We start from the raw sequence: 17,992 nt of genomic DNA on the forward strand, positions 1-17,992 counted from the left end.
TGATAGACAGTTTTTCTATTAGTCTGTGTTTCTTCTTGCCTATACAGATACAGTAATTAGTAATGTTTACAAATGGTTATAAATTTAGTAGTCTGTAATTGTAAGGTTGCATGTATACGGACTGAGTCCTCTCGGTCTACTCGGGTTGAACTGTACACCTAAATGGTGTAAGGAAGATTCCGTCATGAGCAAGAAATTATATTTTGCACATATGCAGAGAGGTATAGTGATTAAATCCAGATGTTAGAATCAAGGGTAGCAACATGTGGCCATGTGAGTAGGAAGACCCGGGGGAAGCAAACAGAATATAAGCTGATGCGTGGACACATGTGAGTAGAGTCGGTGTGCAGCTTGGAAGGCTCCCAGATCTAGTGAACAATGAAGACCAAGAAAAGAAGTCTTCAGTCTCCGGATCCTTCTTATCAAAGCAAAGAAATTCACCTATCAGTAATTTATCATTAACAGACAGCTTATGTCCAATTTGACACTCGTAATTTGGAACTGTTATTTGACGATGAATGTTGTGGATTTTTACACGTTAATTAGTCTGTAATTTGTGTATCAACATTTTGTGTTTCATTGATAATGAAAGCAATAATGTCTCTATCAATCAGGAAGAGTTACATGGTCAGCCACTTCTGTGAAGGAATTAGAATTTCCCATGTTGACACTTGTGTGGTACGATTCATTATACTGTATCTTCATTATACCGTAGCTATAATATTGTGGGTTTTGTTCATAGTTTTATTTCTAATACTATATTAGGTGGCTCTTTTTTTTTTATCAGTGATTCTAGTCTTGTACTGTAATGTTTACATATTTGAAAATGAGAAATTTCATTGAAAGTTACACTCCACAGTGGTGTTCTTGGTTCTTTTTCCATTAAATAGGCCATATTACATGCCTATGATCAAAAGAATCATTGTTAAACTATTAATAAATTGTTATCACATGTTTTATTTTTGACAAATTGACACCAAGATCTCTAAAATTGTCAAACTACCTGCATTTCTGAAGACAAACGTGACTTAGGCAGGTCAAATTGCGGCTATCTTGAAAGATCGCCACCATCTTGGATTTTCGGACGGCCAATTCAACAGATCTGAGCCCTGAAGAACAATCAGGCACGATTTCATGCTTGTATCATAATTTTCAGAATTTTTCTTTAAATTTTCTAATTCTTCTATTTTTCTGCTCCACGATCTGTCAGTCATTCCAGAGCAGACCTGTCAATCAAGTCAGCACTCCCCCTTGTTATGAAAAGATTCATGGTCTGTAGAAAATTGAATGTTACTATATTTTCAGATGGACCACCTGATCTCTCTTCTGGACCAGGAAATGCCATGAAAGAAAAAAAAAACAAAAAACTCTGGGCTGTAGAAACTCTGCCAATCCAATTTTATTGATGTTTCTTTTTTAATTGGAGTCTATGGAGTCACAGTCTTTTTGGAGCCAGCCCCTGGTGGACGCTGTGATATTACAAGTTTTTGACACTTCTAGGTAGGCTCTTTTTTTTCTCTTTTTTTCTCTATCCGGTATATACACCATCAATGGTCCTGCCCCCCCTCCACCCTCCCCTCCAGTCTGGCCCCAGCACACTCCAGCTCAACCCCTCCCTATGCCCCTTACCAAACTACTCACAACCTGCTACCCCCATATGCCCCACACCTCTCCCTCCCTCAACCAAGCCCCTATCTCCCTCTAGACTTCCCCAAACCTTAATCTCGGCTTGAATAAAGTACTTTAGCTGCTGCTGTAGATGTTGATAAACAATGTCCCTGATCCATAAAAGACTGACCTTGACCTACTTATTTGATGTGGACTGTTAGTTCCCTTTTTTCCTTTGCTAAAACTGTTGGATTTGACTTATTTAACATTGTTTTTTTTATTTACCATTTTATATTTTATTTGACTTTTTTTTTAATGAAATGTGGCTCTTTCAGTTCTTCAGTTTTGGTCTGGGACTTTAAAGAGTGTTTTCTTTGCAATAAATACATCTTGGTAGCAATTCTTGCTTATAATCAGTGATGGCGCAAGGGTCCTTGGGGGCTCCAAGCAAGAAATTCATTGTGGCCTTCCACCACATCCGTGCACACCAAATTTATTTAGTTTTTTTTTTTTTGCACACAATATCTGGGACATTTTATGTGTATACTGAAAAACTTTGAGAACCCCCTAAGCTAATAGAAGAGATTTGGGGTTCTCAAAGTGAGGTCCAGGGACCAACAGAAGTCCTTGAAAGCCCTGGCTTATCAATAATTGTATTATACAATAATATATAATCATATTTGTACCCGAGTAAATCACATTTAATGTTTTGATGCCATGATGTAATTTTCTGTCTTGTTGTAAATGTGTTACTGTGCATGGAGAATATTGCTTCAAGCTTGATTTAAAGAAATGTTATGAATCAAATTGAAACTGCAATATCTGCCATAAAAATCACAATCCGATCTCTGCCCAAAATCGTTCAGCCCTCACACTTTTGCTATTTTCTGGGCTGTTGTAGTCATGTAAGATACAGCCTTGAACTCTGTGACATTACCGTTCAGGTTTGGTTTGTGATATTTTGTGTTAGTTCCTCATCGAGCCCCACCATATAAAGGCAATAAAAATCTCAGGAAAACAAGACTGCGGAGAAAAACAAAAAGACCAACATGTGTGGAACTAAACAAATATGACTTAGTAATTAAAGGATCTGCGTGTTGACATTTAAATACTTGTTTTATTCAGCCACATTAATAAAGGGACTCTGGCACTTCACAGAATGTAGATTGTATAGAGCAATGATGGCCAAAAAATATGTCGAGCTGAAATATTTATGAGACTGATGGATACTCTGACAAGTGGCACACTGTAAACATGAACAAGGAAGTTGCAGGCAGATCAGAGGTCTCTGTGGTAACTAAAAACCAGAAAGGAGAAGTAGCAATTTATTTAATCACTTTCTGACATGAAGGGGTCAACGGTGACGAAAGGAGGGTTGGGTTAAGTATTTAAAGTCAAAATTTCTGGGATTGAGTTAATATTGGACTTGTATGACTCCAGGATCAGATGAACCTTAAGTGAACCTCTGTGAACCTTAAGTGTTGTTTTTGAAAAGAAACTGGTTTTTCTTCTGAAGAAAGAAACTGAAAGTTTATTCTGAGGAAAGCCAGGGATTTACTATGGTCACAGTATAAGTGGACTGGACTGAAATCCAGAGGAAGGATGAAGCGTTTGTGTTTGAAAAGCCCCTCGAACCACTTGGTGCTGTGTGTGTTCTTGAGTTTACTTTTGGTAAGTAATTATTTTTTTTCTTTCAGTCTGATTGTGATTTATTCAAAAAGTTGTGCTCAGGACAAGGAAACTGCAGTTGAAGCCTTTAGGTTTGGACTGTCAACTCTGAAATACAAGTGTGAGCAGACAGCTGCACCGACGTGTGTGATGAATAGCACAACTTTAAAATCATGGACTTTTTAAATTGATTAAATATGAATTAATTGCCTGTAATCACTCTTAAATTGGATTTTCCTAACTGTGTAGCGACAGTCAGGTGTTTTGAAAGAATTAAAGTTAGACTTTGTAAGAATTTGATTTTTCTCTGATGCAAATCTCTGATTTGCTTCAGGGTGGAGCTGATTCAACCACATTCTCTCCAACAACAAGTCGTAAGTATGAATCGCTGTATTCCATCCATTTCTCATGACAGAAATCATTTTGAATTTGCGATAAAATTCAATGTTTTACATATGTTTTTTTTGTCACTTAGTTTTTTTTATTTTATCTTTCAATATTCATCATAACTGACTGTTGCTTCTGTAAAAGTTCTCACCATCTTCAGTTTTTTGCTGAAGTCAAGCTGTCAACGTATCGTCCTTTTAGCTCCTGCTGATGTTGGAGCGGTGACAGTGGTGAGCCAGACTGAGACCAGTATAACTCTGACGTGGGACAAAGTTGATGGCATCGCAACATACGACCTGTTCTATAATGATGATGGGACAAATAAAACAGAGAGGATCGATCGGCCAAATGGTGACCAAGTGCAATATGTGGTTTCTGATCTGACGGCTGGAACATTATACACTTTCACTGTCTTCACTGTGGATTCTGAGGGACTCAGAAGCAATGGCCGCACCTTTACAGCTCCGACAGGTAAGTTATCTCTCGATATTAGTGACAAATACCTCGTCTTGCTTGTGACTATGATCAGAGAAACATTTTAGTTATTCATCAATCAGTCAATCAATCAGTTATTCTGTTTTTAGCTTTAATGGTTTGTCAATGTTTTCTTGAATTATCGAGCCAGATGATGTGAAAAGTAAACATGAATGAAATAACAATTGCTAAAGCTCTTTTATCTCAACTAAAACTGTCAATTCAGCTCCAAGAAATATTCAAAATTTGAAGGCAGTGAGCCAGAGTGAGACCAGTATAACTCTGCAGTGGGCAACAGTTGACGGCATCGACCATTACATTCTTGTGTCTGATGGACGTGAGACAACAATTGATGCATCTGAAGTGTCACACACCATTTCAAGTCTGACAAGTGGGACAGAGTACAGTTTCACTCTCTTCACTCAATTCAGAAACGTCAGAAGCAGTGGAGCAATCCTTACTGCTGTCACTGGTAAGATGTCTTTCCTATGATATACTTTTTTTTTTTTTTTTGGTTTTATCTAAAAATAACATGTCACCCTTATGTTCAGGATAATGTTCTTGAAATGTAGTTTTCAGATCTTTTTATAATATGTTTTTTTTTCAGATGGTTGTCTTTTATTAGGTGCTAAAAGAATTTTTCCTCCATAGGTTGTTGTGCATATAGTAGATAATAATTTGTCAGAATACCTTTTTGCAGTATGATTGGCTGACAGACAGTGTTTTATCTATGAAGAAAAACACAAACACATGTTTCTCAGGGATGTTTTGGATTTTTAAAATCAAATTCCAAATCACTATAATTTATTTTAGTCTTGTAAACTCCTTTTTGAATCAGACAGTGAGAACTGAATCTGTATTTTTCCTCATGATGAATCATCTGTTTGGATCTTTTTCTTTATCAGCTCCAAGAAATGTTCAAAAAGTGATGGCAGTGAGACAGACTGAGACCAGTATAACTCTGCAGTGGGAAAAAGTTGACCGCATTGACCGTTACATTCTTGTATTTGATGAAAATGAGACGATAATTGATGCATCTGAAGTGTCACACACCGTTTCAAATCTGATGAGTGGGACAGAGTTCAGTTTCACTCTCTTTACTGAATTTAAAAATGTCAGGAGCAGTGGAGCAATCCTTACTGCTGTCACCGGTAAGATATGTTTCCTCTGGTGTATCATTTTTAGATAAATAACACATAAATGTGTGTAGGATAATTGCAGAAAAAAAGCCTATTGGTAATTATGAAGAGTGTCCTTCAACTGGATGTGTTTCTTTGTTTAGTGCCAGAAGAATTTTTCATGATATGTTGTTGCATGTATAATATGTTATAATTTAGCAGAAATACTTTTTGCAGTATGATTGACTGACAAACAGCAGAAAGAAACACAAAAACACATGCTTCTTTAGGATGTTTTGGATTTTCAAAATCAAATTCCAAATCATCTTTTCTATTAATTTTCTCGACTCGGGTTTGAATCAGACAGTGGGAACTGAATCTGTGTTTTTGAATCTTATGAATCATCTGTTTGGCTCTTTTCTTGTTTTCAGCTCCACGAAATGTTCAAACTGTGACTGACGTGAGCCAAACTGAGACCAGTATAACTCTGCAGTGGGATAAAGTTGACGGTGTTGACCGTTACATTCTTGTGTCTGATGGAAATGAGACGCCAATTGATGCATCAGAAGTGTCACACACCATTCCAGATCTGGATAGTGGGACAGAGTACAGTTTCACTGTCTTTACTGAATTCAGCAACGTCAGAAGCAGTGGAGTAATCCTTACTGCTGTCACTGGTAAGATGTCTTTCCTATGATATAGATTTTGTAGTGAAAATAGCATATGTAACCCATATGATCAGGATAATTGCAAGCAAAAAAAAAAAAAAAGCCCATAACAAATTTAATGGTACGTGATATGCTAGTATTTGTTTAGAGTAAGTGTCACTTTATGACTGTGCCTGTAGTGTATTTTTTAATGCCAAATCACTAAAACAACAATATCTATTCAGACTATTCTATTAGCCTTTCGGCAGATATATCACCTCATATCTGAATCAGAAAGTTAGAATGAAAACAGTTCAGCAAATTGTCCAAAATGCAAAAATTCGGTTGTTGAAATTTAAAATGATTGTAACCAGTTAATTTTACCATCATGTATAATGAGATCTAAATATATCCTACAATGCAGTATTTACAGATTACATGACAAAAATGAAGCCAGGATAAATAAGAATTAATAAATCCTTCCTATTTTCAATAAATTTGAAATAATCAGATTTCTGTCTATAAATTTGCCAGCTTGAATAGGTCTGTCCTCGTGAAGTTGATGTTTGTTTTCAGTTTTTTAGAAGACTGTGGTAGCTGGGAGATGTCTTTAGTTTATGAACTTTACTCATAAAACAGATAATTCTACTGTAAAATATATTTTATGTGGTTTGATTTCTTTCATTCAGTTCCTCCGATGGTGGAATCGGTCACCGCGGTGGAGCGCACACTGACCAGCATCACGCTACAGTGGAGGAACACCAACACAGCCTGGACATACCAGCTTGAAATTGAACACCGTAATGAGACGGTTGATGTGGGAGGGTCATTAGGTGATGTGAGGGAAACCGTCAGAGACCTCAAACCTGGAACAAAGTACACATTCAGAGTGATCACAGTGTTTGAACACAAAAGTAAACCTTATGAAGTCGTCACTCTAACAGGTATATTGAGGCAATTGAAAACTTTTTCTCCCATATGAAAATGTTTGATGCCAGTTTTCTCAGAAGCAGTAAATCTGTAAAACTTTCAACTCTTCTCTCATTTGTTTCAGTGATTGATTGTCAGAGTATAAACTGGCAGATTACGAGCACGTCCATCCAAGCAGCAGTTGATGGGGAGTTCACGAAGGCAACGCTCCAGAATGAAACAGGAAGTCCTCTCAGTGTTCGTCAAAGTGTATCATTTACTGGACTTTACCCTGGAGGAACCTATAAAATAGTTCTTGAATATGAACGCCTCCTGCAGTGTGATCACAACCTAACAGTGTGTAAGTACTAATCTGTTTTATCTCAACTTGTTTATTTACTCTTTACGACTTTTACATCTTAGGTACAGTCATTTATACACATCTGCAATAAATACTGAGGAGGCCTATTTTATATCTCTATGTAAGATAAGATGATATAATATTGACTAGATATATCTCACAATAAAGAACTTCCTTTGTTGTGATGGTGGTGAAGAGATAACGAATAAAGGACTCATGAAACAGTAAGAGTAAATATAAACTCGAGTCTCCGGGAGAAAGACACTATAAACAAATAAAATGGCACTCAGAGCAATAAGGAGTGTTGAAACTGCAGTGGTTCACAAAGTGTGTGTGTGTGTGTGTGTGTGTGTGTGTGTGTGTGTGTGTGTGTGTGTGTGTGTGTGTGTGTGTGTGTGTGTGTGTGTTCCAGTGAAGTCAGAGTTTTTTAGGGGGAATTTGGAGGTTAAAACTATGAATTATTTCTAGATTTGTTATGCTGGAGACGAACTACAACTGTATATGGAAAAAAGCTTCATTGCAAACCCATGACTTTAAAATCAGACTTAGCTGGATGGATCCCTAAACATTCACAGCACCCCCACGGGTTGAGCTCCTGTGACATGTGTCATGTAATTTCTATATTTTTTGTGCAGATTGCTGCAAGACATAGTTCACAATAATTCACATTCCAGCAGTTACTACACTTATTGACTGGTTTGTAAATTAAACATTCTGATGTACGTATGAGAAGCCACTCAACTGAAAAATGTTTACAAGTTTTGCGATCAGTTCAGAGATTTACAATATTTTGCAGTGCTCATGTGTGGCATTTTCTCCCCTCTGTGTAACAATGTCATTATTTAGCATATTTCACAGAGATGTTTATGTAGACTAGAAATGAGTAGATCTTAGATTCCAGGCTTGATTGTGATTTTGAAGAGTACATTTCTCTTGTTCTCAGCTCCGTCTGACCCGGTAGGCCGCTGTGAGTACGAGGCCTCTGGATATTCGATCGGCGTAGTTTGGGATGAACCGCTTGGTGTGTGCACTCAAGCAGAAGTCAACGTGTCGGGGAGTAAAAACCTTTTCGACTGTGGGGAGCGGTATGGTGTCGTCGGAGGATTCCAACCTGCCAGAACATACCAAGTGTCTTTAGTTTTACTCTCTGGAGATGCCAGGAGCCAGAATACATTTGTTTTTGACTGTCATACTGACCCAAGGGGTGAGTATAACGACTAACTTACAGTTTTATTTCTCTGTTGAAAGATGCTGATGTATTTTCTCTTTGATTCCCTGAAGGAGTCATTGCAGGGTCGGTCATGGCTGTGCTGATTTTCATCATCCTGGTCTGTGTGGCCCTCTTCATCTTTATTAAAAGACCAGACATTATCAGGTCGGTGCTGCTTCAGTTACAACTCTATTAATTATTGTCTGAAAGCCAGTAAATAAAACTGTTTGATTTGTTACTGTAGAAGAAATAAAACATTCACTGGAAGATCCAAACGATCTACTGCCACTACCAAGTGAGTATTCTTGTTTTATCTGTCAGTGCTCAATTTGATATTTTCCCATTGCTAGGTGGTATGTGACAATATTTTACTTTTGTTATATATATTTTTTTTCAGAGCTATTCCTGCCTCAAAGTTTCAGAATCACTTCTCTACGTTAAGTTTGGATAACAACAAAGGTTTCAGACAGGAATACGACGTATGTAAAGTTATTTCTTTGTTTTTCTCCTCCCGTGGTTTTTTTTCAAAACCTGTTCAGTTTGTTTTCAGTTTGACTCAGTCTTCATGTCCTGTCCTCAACTTCCATGTAGCACTTCAGTCTTGTCAGTGCAGATCAGCCACAAAAAGTAGCCACACAACCCGAGAACAAAGTGAGAAACCGTTTCAGCGATGTGCTGCCATGTAAGCAAACTATCTGTCTGGACTCTGAGAAATGTTTCTGAGTTACTGAGTCGCTGCTGCTTTTGTCAGTTGCTCTTCAACCCTTCATATTTGTCTCATCTTAGATGACTGGAATCGAGTGAAGCTAACTTCGTCTGGATTCACTGAGAGCTCCGACTACATAAATGCCAGTTACATGCCAGTAAGTTTTGCTTCTTCTGTAGCTACGTATCATAAAAAAAAAAAAAAAAAAAAAAAACATATAAAAGGGAACACTGCAGTAGCACATCCTGGATCTACCAGCACGTAGCTTCACAAGAGGTTTGAGGATCTCATCTTGGCACCTGAAGGCAGTCAGAATATCTCTGCCTCACACATGAACAGCTGTGCGGCCCTCCATAGAAATGCCTCCCGACACTAAAACTGACCCACTGCCAAACCCGTCATGCTGGAGGATGTTGCAGGTAGCAAAACATTTTCCACAGCGTCTCCAGACTCTGTGATGTCTGTCACACATGCTCAGTCTGAACCTGTTCTCATCCGTGAAGAGGACGGAGTGCCAGTGGCGATCTGCCAGTCTTGGTGCTCTCTGACAGAGGTACAGTGTTACACTGTGTTTCCACCGGACGCATTTAATGTGACTGCATTCGCACGACAAATGACACCGCGCCACGCTGGACGCACGAGTTTTATCGCTGGTACAAATATGCAAAACAAAACATCCTGTAGAAACATGACACCCCTCCTCATCGCCGTCTACTTTTGCTGGCTCTCGGAGGAGGCGGACGCTTTTTCTATCGCTCCCTACTTGCTTCTCCCTCCCTCTTGTCTCTGCTTGCTGCACTCTTGTCTCGTCTGTTTTACTGGAGTAATCACCTGACTTGGTTTTTCGAACAAACCAATTATCAACCATGAAATTGATCAGCTGGTCTCTCTACGCAATTGATACGAGTTTTTCAACAAAGAGCACAAGAGCGGGGGAACCTGCCTGTCCGGACGGGACTGAGCATGCTGGGTATGTGATGGACGCTCGGGAGTAGTGGAGGGGTGTCACATGCCTGGCACTCCTGTCCGTCAAGGTCATTGTGGATGTTAACAATTTCAGATTTATGATGATCGGCCAGCTGCTGATTGGCCGGTGCTACGACCTGATCCTCTGGAGGATTAAGAAGACCGCCACCACAAAAGACGTCCAAGGGATGATGGTCTTTTCAAATCAACTGGCAAAAACTGACGCTGACCGTTTGTGCAAACTCTTTCGAAAGGTGGACAATTTGGGCTATGGACGATTGAGACGCAAGTTGGATGTCATCAGCACAGAGAGGGTTAAACTTCAGCTTCTGTCTGAAAAGTGGAGAAACCGAGCAAAAGGAAGGTCAAAATGTCTCCTTCCACCAAAACAAGATACCTTCTGATTGTGTCTGGCGCCCCTGGAAGACTCAACATCTCCCTGAAGATTCAAGGACACATTGATTGCTCTCTCTATCTTCCCTCTCTCACTCTCAGCTGCAACCCAAGTTCACCTTTGGACTGCTTCGTTCGAGGCCGTCCCGGCAGCTACCATCCGAGCTGGAGCGTAAAGGGGAGGCGGGCCAAACCACACACACGTACATGGACTGATGAACTGAAATGCCACACACATGCCAGACACACTCCCTCCCTCACTCTCAACGTCTCCTCCACACTTTTCTGCTGACGACTAGTGGTGATGACGTGTTGCGCTGATGTTATAGCTGCGACCGCGAAGTCGTCATTCCGGCTGCGAAGTGGGGGGCTTCGGGCGGTGATCGTCGAGCGGTGGCGAGTGGCAGTGCAAGTCGACGGGCGCGCGACTTTTTCGCTGGAAACGCTCACCGCTGGCCGCCCGCTGCATAATCGGTTGGTGCCCGTCGCCCGCCGATCAAGATTGAGCGACAATCGCGTCATTACTATGACTTTGTATGTAATCTCATCGAGCGAAAAATTTGCGTCGCGTCCGGTGGAAATGCGGCCCTGGGCTGAAAGCACAAGTCCCATTTGTGGACTTTGGGATCTCATACCACCCTCATGGAGTCAATGGATATTTTGAGCAGAAACATGAACATTGGTGGCCTGCTGGAGGTCATTTTGCAGGATTCAAGCAGTGCTCCTCCTCCACAAAAGAGGACACAGCAAACCTTCTTGACTTAACTCACATTGATGCTCCAACCCATCACTACCTGAGCATCTTCTGTGGTTTGAAGACGCCACCTCCTGTTACCTCCAATTGTGAGAGAAAGAAATGCAATAGTGACCAATTTATCAGTCAGAAAGAATAAAAATGAAGAAATAGTCTGCAGAACCACTTCTCAGGCATTGTCTTTTCACTCGCCTCTCATTTCCACAACAACAGTTGAAAGTAGTCAGGAAGATCACAGTGGATCAGTCAGAAACATTTAACGTCTTGATCAAATTCACATCAATTGAAAGCATGCGAGCAATTTTGACTTTTCAGTCTTTTTAAGATGCCATTTTAGGACATCTAATATGTAAACTTCATCGATTGCTTCTCAGGGATATAGGAACAACAGAGAGTACATCGCCACTCAGGGTCCTCTTCCTGCAACAGTCGATGATTTCTGGAGAATGATTTGGGAACAACAAGTGAAAGGAATTGTCATGGTAACCAACTGTACTGAACTTGGACAGGTAGGTCTTCGAGATACCTCAAATAAGCTGAATTTTGACACTTTCCTTTGATGAAAATAATGAATATGACAATGAAGAACACAAACATGGGAGTGTTTTTAATGACCAGTTTTTAATGTTTTCCTTTTCCCAGACCACGTGTGAACAATACTGGCCTTCTGGCCGCCAGTCTCGCCTTTTTGGAGAGCTGTCCGTCACCACCATATCAGAGCAGCAGGAGCCCAACTGGACGTTGAGGACATTCAGTGTGAAACATGTACAAAACATCTGTTTTTAATTTTGTACATAGATTAGGAACTAACCCGTCTTCAGGTCAACAGAGAGACAGAACAGTTCCACAGCAAGGAACGTTTTGAGTGACATCATTCTGAGTGACGTCAATAGTTTTTGGGTGCTACAAGCATTGTTAATAAAACAAACTAATTTCTCTTTTCAAATGTTCTTCACAGAGAAACACCTCTGAAGAACGCACAGTGAAACACTTCCACTTCACAGCCTGGCCTAACCGTGGCGTCCCTCAGGGCACTGACGTCCTGATCCAGTTCAGAGGACTAATGAGGCAGCACATCGAGAGAGATGGAGGCAGAGCGCCAACTGTGGTTCACTGCAGGTAACACTGCATACAGTCAGTCTGCACCACTCCTATGTTGTTGACATATCTGAGATGCTTGGTGATGGGTAGTTTCATAGAGTAGTGCAGCGTGTCCACATCACTTCTATCTTTGACAGACCATCAGTGCAGAGCTCACAGAAAGTATTCCCGCAGTTCATAAAAAAGCAAAAACCCAATAAAAATGTTCTTAATATTTGGGGAAAATGTGGTCAGATGAGTCACGTTTTACTTCAGCTCTCCTGAAGGTGAGGAAAAATGACACTAAATAGAATGAGACTTTATTTCAGGATGTATCCTATCAAATGAAATAACCAGAATGCATCTCTGACAAAACTGCCCAAAACAATGGCCTCTAAAATAAAAGTGTTCCTGTGGCTCAACTTGCCCGGGGTTAGAGTTCAGTTGAACTAAGTGGGTAAGTTGAACCATCTGTGGGTAAACCGACTATCTGAGTTTTAGAATATAAACCTGAGCATATTGTGCTGGAAAACAAGTTTTGAACTTGTGAGAACAAACTACCAGTTGGTTTCAAAACTACTTCCTCCAGCGTTTTGAGGTTGAGTTTTCTTCTTCACGCCTCACTCTGTGGGACAGATGCCTCATCCTTGCCCTTTAATGAAACGATGGATTTCTGACTGCCAGAGATCACTCAGACTCCACTGAGAAGTCTGTTACTCACTTCAGAGCCCACAAGGCAGTCAACCAAGCCAATCTAATGGTGGCTCCTGTTTTTGAATGCATACTTTACAATGACATTGCCACCAACTATCAGATCTGAGAAGTCTAGTTCACTTCTTTCTTTGGAGCTTTCATGCTCACGAGTGTCATCAAATTGGATGGAAACATTACTCTCCTTAGAGCTGCTTTCCACTGCAATTTTTGTCTGTATTTGTTTCCTCTTCATCTTTCTTTGCTCTTTAATGGTTCTGCTTTGGCTTTCTGTTCATTTATCCTCCCTTCATAGGGGGATACAGTCAAGTCGGCCCCGACCAACTTGGTCCTAAGCTAAGTCGGCCCATAGTCAAGTCAGCCCCATACAAACTCGCAGGGCTCTGAAGTCTCACGCATTGAGTGTGACAGTCACGCATTTTGGTCTTTTGTCACGCAGTCACGCCACACATTGTATTTGTCACGCTGAAAAAAAAAATACCGGTAAATTTGTCTGGTGCGCCGTTGCTGTGGAACTGTAATTCACTGCTTTCAGCCTGGTTTATTCTCCTGTGAAGTCCACCTGAGCTGACATGAAGTTTGTGCAAAGAAAGAAAGAACCTTATTGGTGCTGAATTAAATTGAAAGGTGAGTTGTGATATTACAGTGTCAAAATAATTTAAATGAAAGTGCTTAATGTGAAATAATGTTAAAGGTGCTGTAGGCAGGATTTTGCTAGTCAATGCTAATTTTTCTGTTTTCTTTGGATTAAATGTTAGAGTATCCATTGATAATCCTTTAGAAGTGTAGCATAACTGCACTACCACGAGGGCGCAGCGTTTCCATCTGTCTCTGTTCTGAGCTGAAAAGGAATCTCACAGCTCCAGGTGTCTTTGACCAATCAGAAGAGCCCATGAGGCTCTGACCGTGATTGGTCGTGGGGCATCCGTCGCACGTTCTTGTGGGAGGGGCTTAACTTGCATAAGGACGTGATGTCAGAGAAAACAGGACAGGATTGGCTGTGCTGAGTTTCAAATGGCCATCTTAGATGGGTCAAATCGCCATCTTGCTTCGGTAACCCTAAGCAAGATGGCGGAGATGCGGAATCCTGCCTACAGCACCTTTAATATTTACATTAAATGCTTAATGATTAAAGCTAGGGCAGACGATGTTGTCCAAAAGCACTTTTAGTCATACTGAGTGAAATACTCCTTGCCCTCTGGGAGAAGTCAGTACATTATGTGGACGGAAAAGGGTGCGGAAAAAATCTGACAATTGTAGAGGCCAAAGGACAGTAAAAACTCCGACCAATCGGAAGGCGCGGACCGCTCTTCAGGAACCAATCAAATCCCTTCGCCGTTCTACCAGCCCCCTGCGCGTACATTTCAATAGCGTGCACTGGCCCTGGTTCAGTGCGCACGCGCGTTGCCAAGGCGCTCTCGCCGCTCGCGTGAAAAATAGAACGAAACGGAGCGGGCGCGCTGCGCTCCTATGCGCGTTGTGTGCGGGCAATCAGAAAGGTTAAAGGAATACTCCACCCAAAAAACGATTTGGCCTCATTTTCTACTCACCCTCATGCTGAGAAACACTCTGGAGCAGTTTTCTGATGTTTCAAATGCAGTTGGAGATGTTTGGGGACTTTCCTTGTCAACAAACAGGGACCGACAGAGCCCGACAGAAAAAACGGTCCATAAAGTCCACAAAAACGTGCCCATTTTCCTTCATACTGCTCGTCTGCTGTAATCCAAGTGTCCTGAGCGCGTAACGTCCATAATTAATTCTTAACGAGGTAATTTAGTATATTTTAAGAGCTCAAACAGTGCGCTCTGGTACAGCTCAGGTGCATGTCTGCGCGCGCACCCTTAACTACGGAAGCCGCAACACGCTTGTGCCCTTTCAGCAGGACACCGAATTCAAAGCTTTAAAACAGTAGCCAATCACTTTTGTGATTGTCCACAGCTCGGTCACTCACAGCAGAATATAAACAGCGGAACTTCTTCTTCTACGCTTGCTATTTAGAAAAGCAGTCGCTGAATGCGCGCAAGCGTGTTGCTTGGTCTGCCGCGGCTTCCGTAGTTCAGGGTGTGCGCGCAGACATACACTGGAGCAGTATGAAAGCGCACTGTTTGAGCTCTTAAAATATACTAAATTACCTCGTTAAGAATTAATTATGGACGTTACGCGTTCAGGACACTTGGATTACAGTGGACGAGCAGTATGAAGGAAAATGGGCACGTTTTTGTGGACTTTATGGACCGTTTTTTCTGTCGGGCTCTGTGGGTCCCTGTTTGTTGACAACGAAAGTCCCCAAACATCTCCAACTGTATTTGAAACGTCAAAAAAGTGATCCAGAGTGTTTCTCAGCATGAGGGTGAGTAGAAAATGAGGCCAAATCGTTTTTTGGGTGGAGTATTCCTTTAATAACATTGGAGGCGATCACAAACTCGGTGCGAGTGGTGTTCCCGCGCGTGCGTGGCGCTTCCGCGTCCAGTGCGTTCGCTGCCAACGGGAGCTCCTCCAATGGGGTGGGAGCTGGGCGGAGCCTTGGGAGATGCTACATTCGTGCTACATGCTAGTTTTCCAAGATCGTCGACCCTAGCTAAATACGATGCACTTTATTGCGTTTTGCAAAAAGAAAAAGAGCTTTAAAACTGACGCAATGTTGCCAACTCCTCACTTGAGAACGTGTAGCTCTGCCACTTTGCACCAATGTGGTTCCTTCTTTTTGTATGAAGAAGTCATTTATAACTTTCCTGACTGAGGAGTTGGCAACAATGTATCGTTTTAAATGACGTCAACTTCTAAATTGTATAGAGGCTCATTTGCATATCTGGGTCAAATTAGACGATGACGTCATTTAAAACGATACATTCTTGCAAACTCCTCAGCCAGGAAAGTTCTAAACGACGCCTTCATACAGAAAGAAGGAACCATACTGGTGCAAAGCGAGTCACGTCAAGTGACAGAGCTACAGCCATAGAGTCCCAATCATTCAAAGGCAGCTTTTAAATGGAAGTACAGATATTGTCATACATATATTGAGTTTCATTATTCTTTTGCAAATGTAGAAATATTATCTATAGTTACAAATCAAATTTGATTGGTGCCTTGTCTCATGTTATCACACAGCGACATTTGAATAATTTAGAATCAGATTGATTTGAATTGATTGAGGGTCCTTTATTTGTCCCACAGGGGGAAAATGCAGTGTTCCAGCAGCACAGAGAAAAGAAATATAAATGGCATAGATGTGTTAAATGTGAAAATTTACAAAACCCAACCACACATAGAAAAATTAAATATAATTCAAATATAAATTTAGCATAGATTTAACTAAATAACAGATGTAAACTAACCGACATAATTAAATTAAATTTAAGACAGATTTTTTTTTTCACAGAGCTGAATGGATGATGGATGATTGCAGACTCATGTGCTGTAACAGTGCTTTTTTTCATTGGTTGTTGCGCTATTTTAGCCTGCCCCTTTCCTTTTTTGATTGACAGGTAAGTGACAGGCTTGCAGTGTTTGATTCCTTCCGGTTCCATAGCAGCGGCGCACCAGACAAATTTACTGGTATTTTTTTTTTTTTTGCGTGAAAAATACAATGTGTGGTGTGAGTGTGTGACAAAAGACTGAAAAGCGACTGTCACGCTCAACGCGTGAGACTTGAAAGCCCTGCGAGTTTGCATGGGGCCGACTTGGCTATAAGCCGAATTAGCTTGGGGCCGAGTCGGTCGGGGCCGACCTGACTATAAGCCCTTCATGGCCATGTTTTCATGCCTGCTTTTCAGGTCTATCAGTCAGGATTCTTGTCTTCAAACTGAATAGGTTTGTTTTCCTGCTTACTTTTGGGGGATCTTTCCCTCTCCAGTTGCTGGGGCAAGGACTATTCTTTCTTTCTGCCAATCCCAGTTCACTGCACTTCTTTAGAGTAAGGCCATGGAAATGCTCAGCGAGCTTTTTGGTATGGTTTGCTGGCGCCTTCTACACCTCCTCTGAGAAGACTCTCTTTGCCTCTGCTGTTACACCGTATCTATTTGTATTCCATTTGCCCTCCTCAATGTTTACTTCACTTTTGCCACTGATCTGATGGATTTTCCTTTCTTTCCATCATTGACTGCTCTCTCCATTTCTCCAAGGGGTCTCGAGCCTCAGCATAATAACTTTTCTACAATGGTTAGCATATCACAAACACGCCAAACAAGTTGAGTACACTCAACTGAATTACCATTTTATACATGAGAGAATTAACTAATAGCTACATTTCAGTGCTTTAAGTTGAACCAATTGCTCAAGTTACCCCGTAGCCTTTGACTCAATGTGCCCATCACCACAATTTCGAGCTCAGAAATTCTGCAAGGGGTGGGTTGACTTACCCACGGGTTCATCTCACCTCATTCTCCCCTAAAACTAAAATTGAAATCTCTGTTCGGCTTTTAAATGCAAGTTTCTTTTTCGTTGTTACAAGAAAGTACATAAGTTGCCTTTGACGCCACTTGGTCTGTTTTCTCTGTGTGTCAGTGATGGTGTGGGAAGAACAGGTACCATCATCGCTTTGGATGTGCTGCTTCAGCAGCTGGAGAACGAGCAAGCTGTGGGCATCAACGCCTTCGTGCACAGGATGAGGCTGAATCGACCCTCCATGGTGCAGACAGAGGTAAAAGTGACAAGTCATTTCATTTGGTGCAAATGAGTATTTAACTCATTTTAGCAATTCTAGATCCAAATGTTTCCCGTTTTGATGACCTATGACCTTTTTTTCCAGTCCCAGTATGTTTTTCTTCACCAATGCATCGCGGACAGCCTGAAGAGAACAGAGGATCACATATATGAGAATGACGACATGATCTACGTCAATGCAGCAGAGCTCCGCGAACTTCATTAGCAAACAAATATCGATAAATCAGTTTGTCCTCAAAATACTTTATTCACTTTAAGAAAGATTTGTCTTTGTTGTTGTATTTGAAACTTTTGCTTATTTGTAGATTTTATGTTTTGTTTCACTCAACCAAATCTGT

At 41.0% G+C, this 17,992-nt stretch overlaps 1 protein-coding gene across 1 annotated transcript; it reads left to right on the forward strand.

Moving 5' to 3' along the window:
* Window positions 1-263: 263 nt before the first annotated feature.
* Window positions 264-17,968, forward strand: LOC115393779 (receptor-type tyrosine-protein phosphatase H-like). The gene is made up of 18 exons (XM_030098886.1): window positions 264-273; window positions 3,865-4,134; window positions 4,364-4,609; window positions 5,043-5,288; window positions 5,687-5,932; window positions 6,592-6,846; window positions 6,957-7,172; window positions 8,116-8,376; window positions 8,454-8,547; window positions 8,627-8,677; window positions 8,780-8,861; window positions 8,974-9,064; window positions 9,169-9,245; window positions 11,576-11,710; window positions 11,844-11,966; window positions 12,160-12,320; window positions 17,496-17,631; window positions 17,740-17,968. Exons 1-18 carry the CDS (start codon window positions 264-266, stop codon window positions 17,857-17,859), a joined length of 2,820 nt encoding a protein of 939 aa, XP_029954746.1. The 3' UTR covers window positions 17,860-17,968.
* The last annotated feature ends 24 nt before the right edge of the window (window positions 17,969-17,992 follow it).

The sequence above is a fragment of the Salarias fasciatus genome, chromosome 8 (genome assembly GCF_902148845.1).
Source record: "Salarias fasciatus chromosome 8, fSalaFa1.1, whole genome shotgun sequence".
In the NCBI taxonomy this organism is placed as follows: domain Eukaryota; kingdom Metazoa; phylum Chordata; class Actinopteri; order Blenniiformes; family Blenniidae; genus Salarias; species Salarias fasciatus.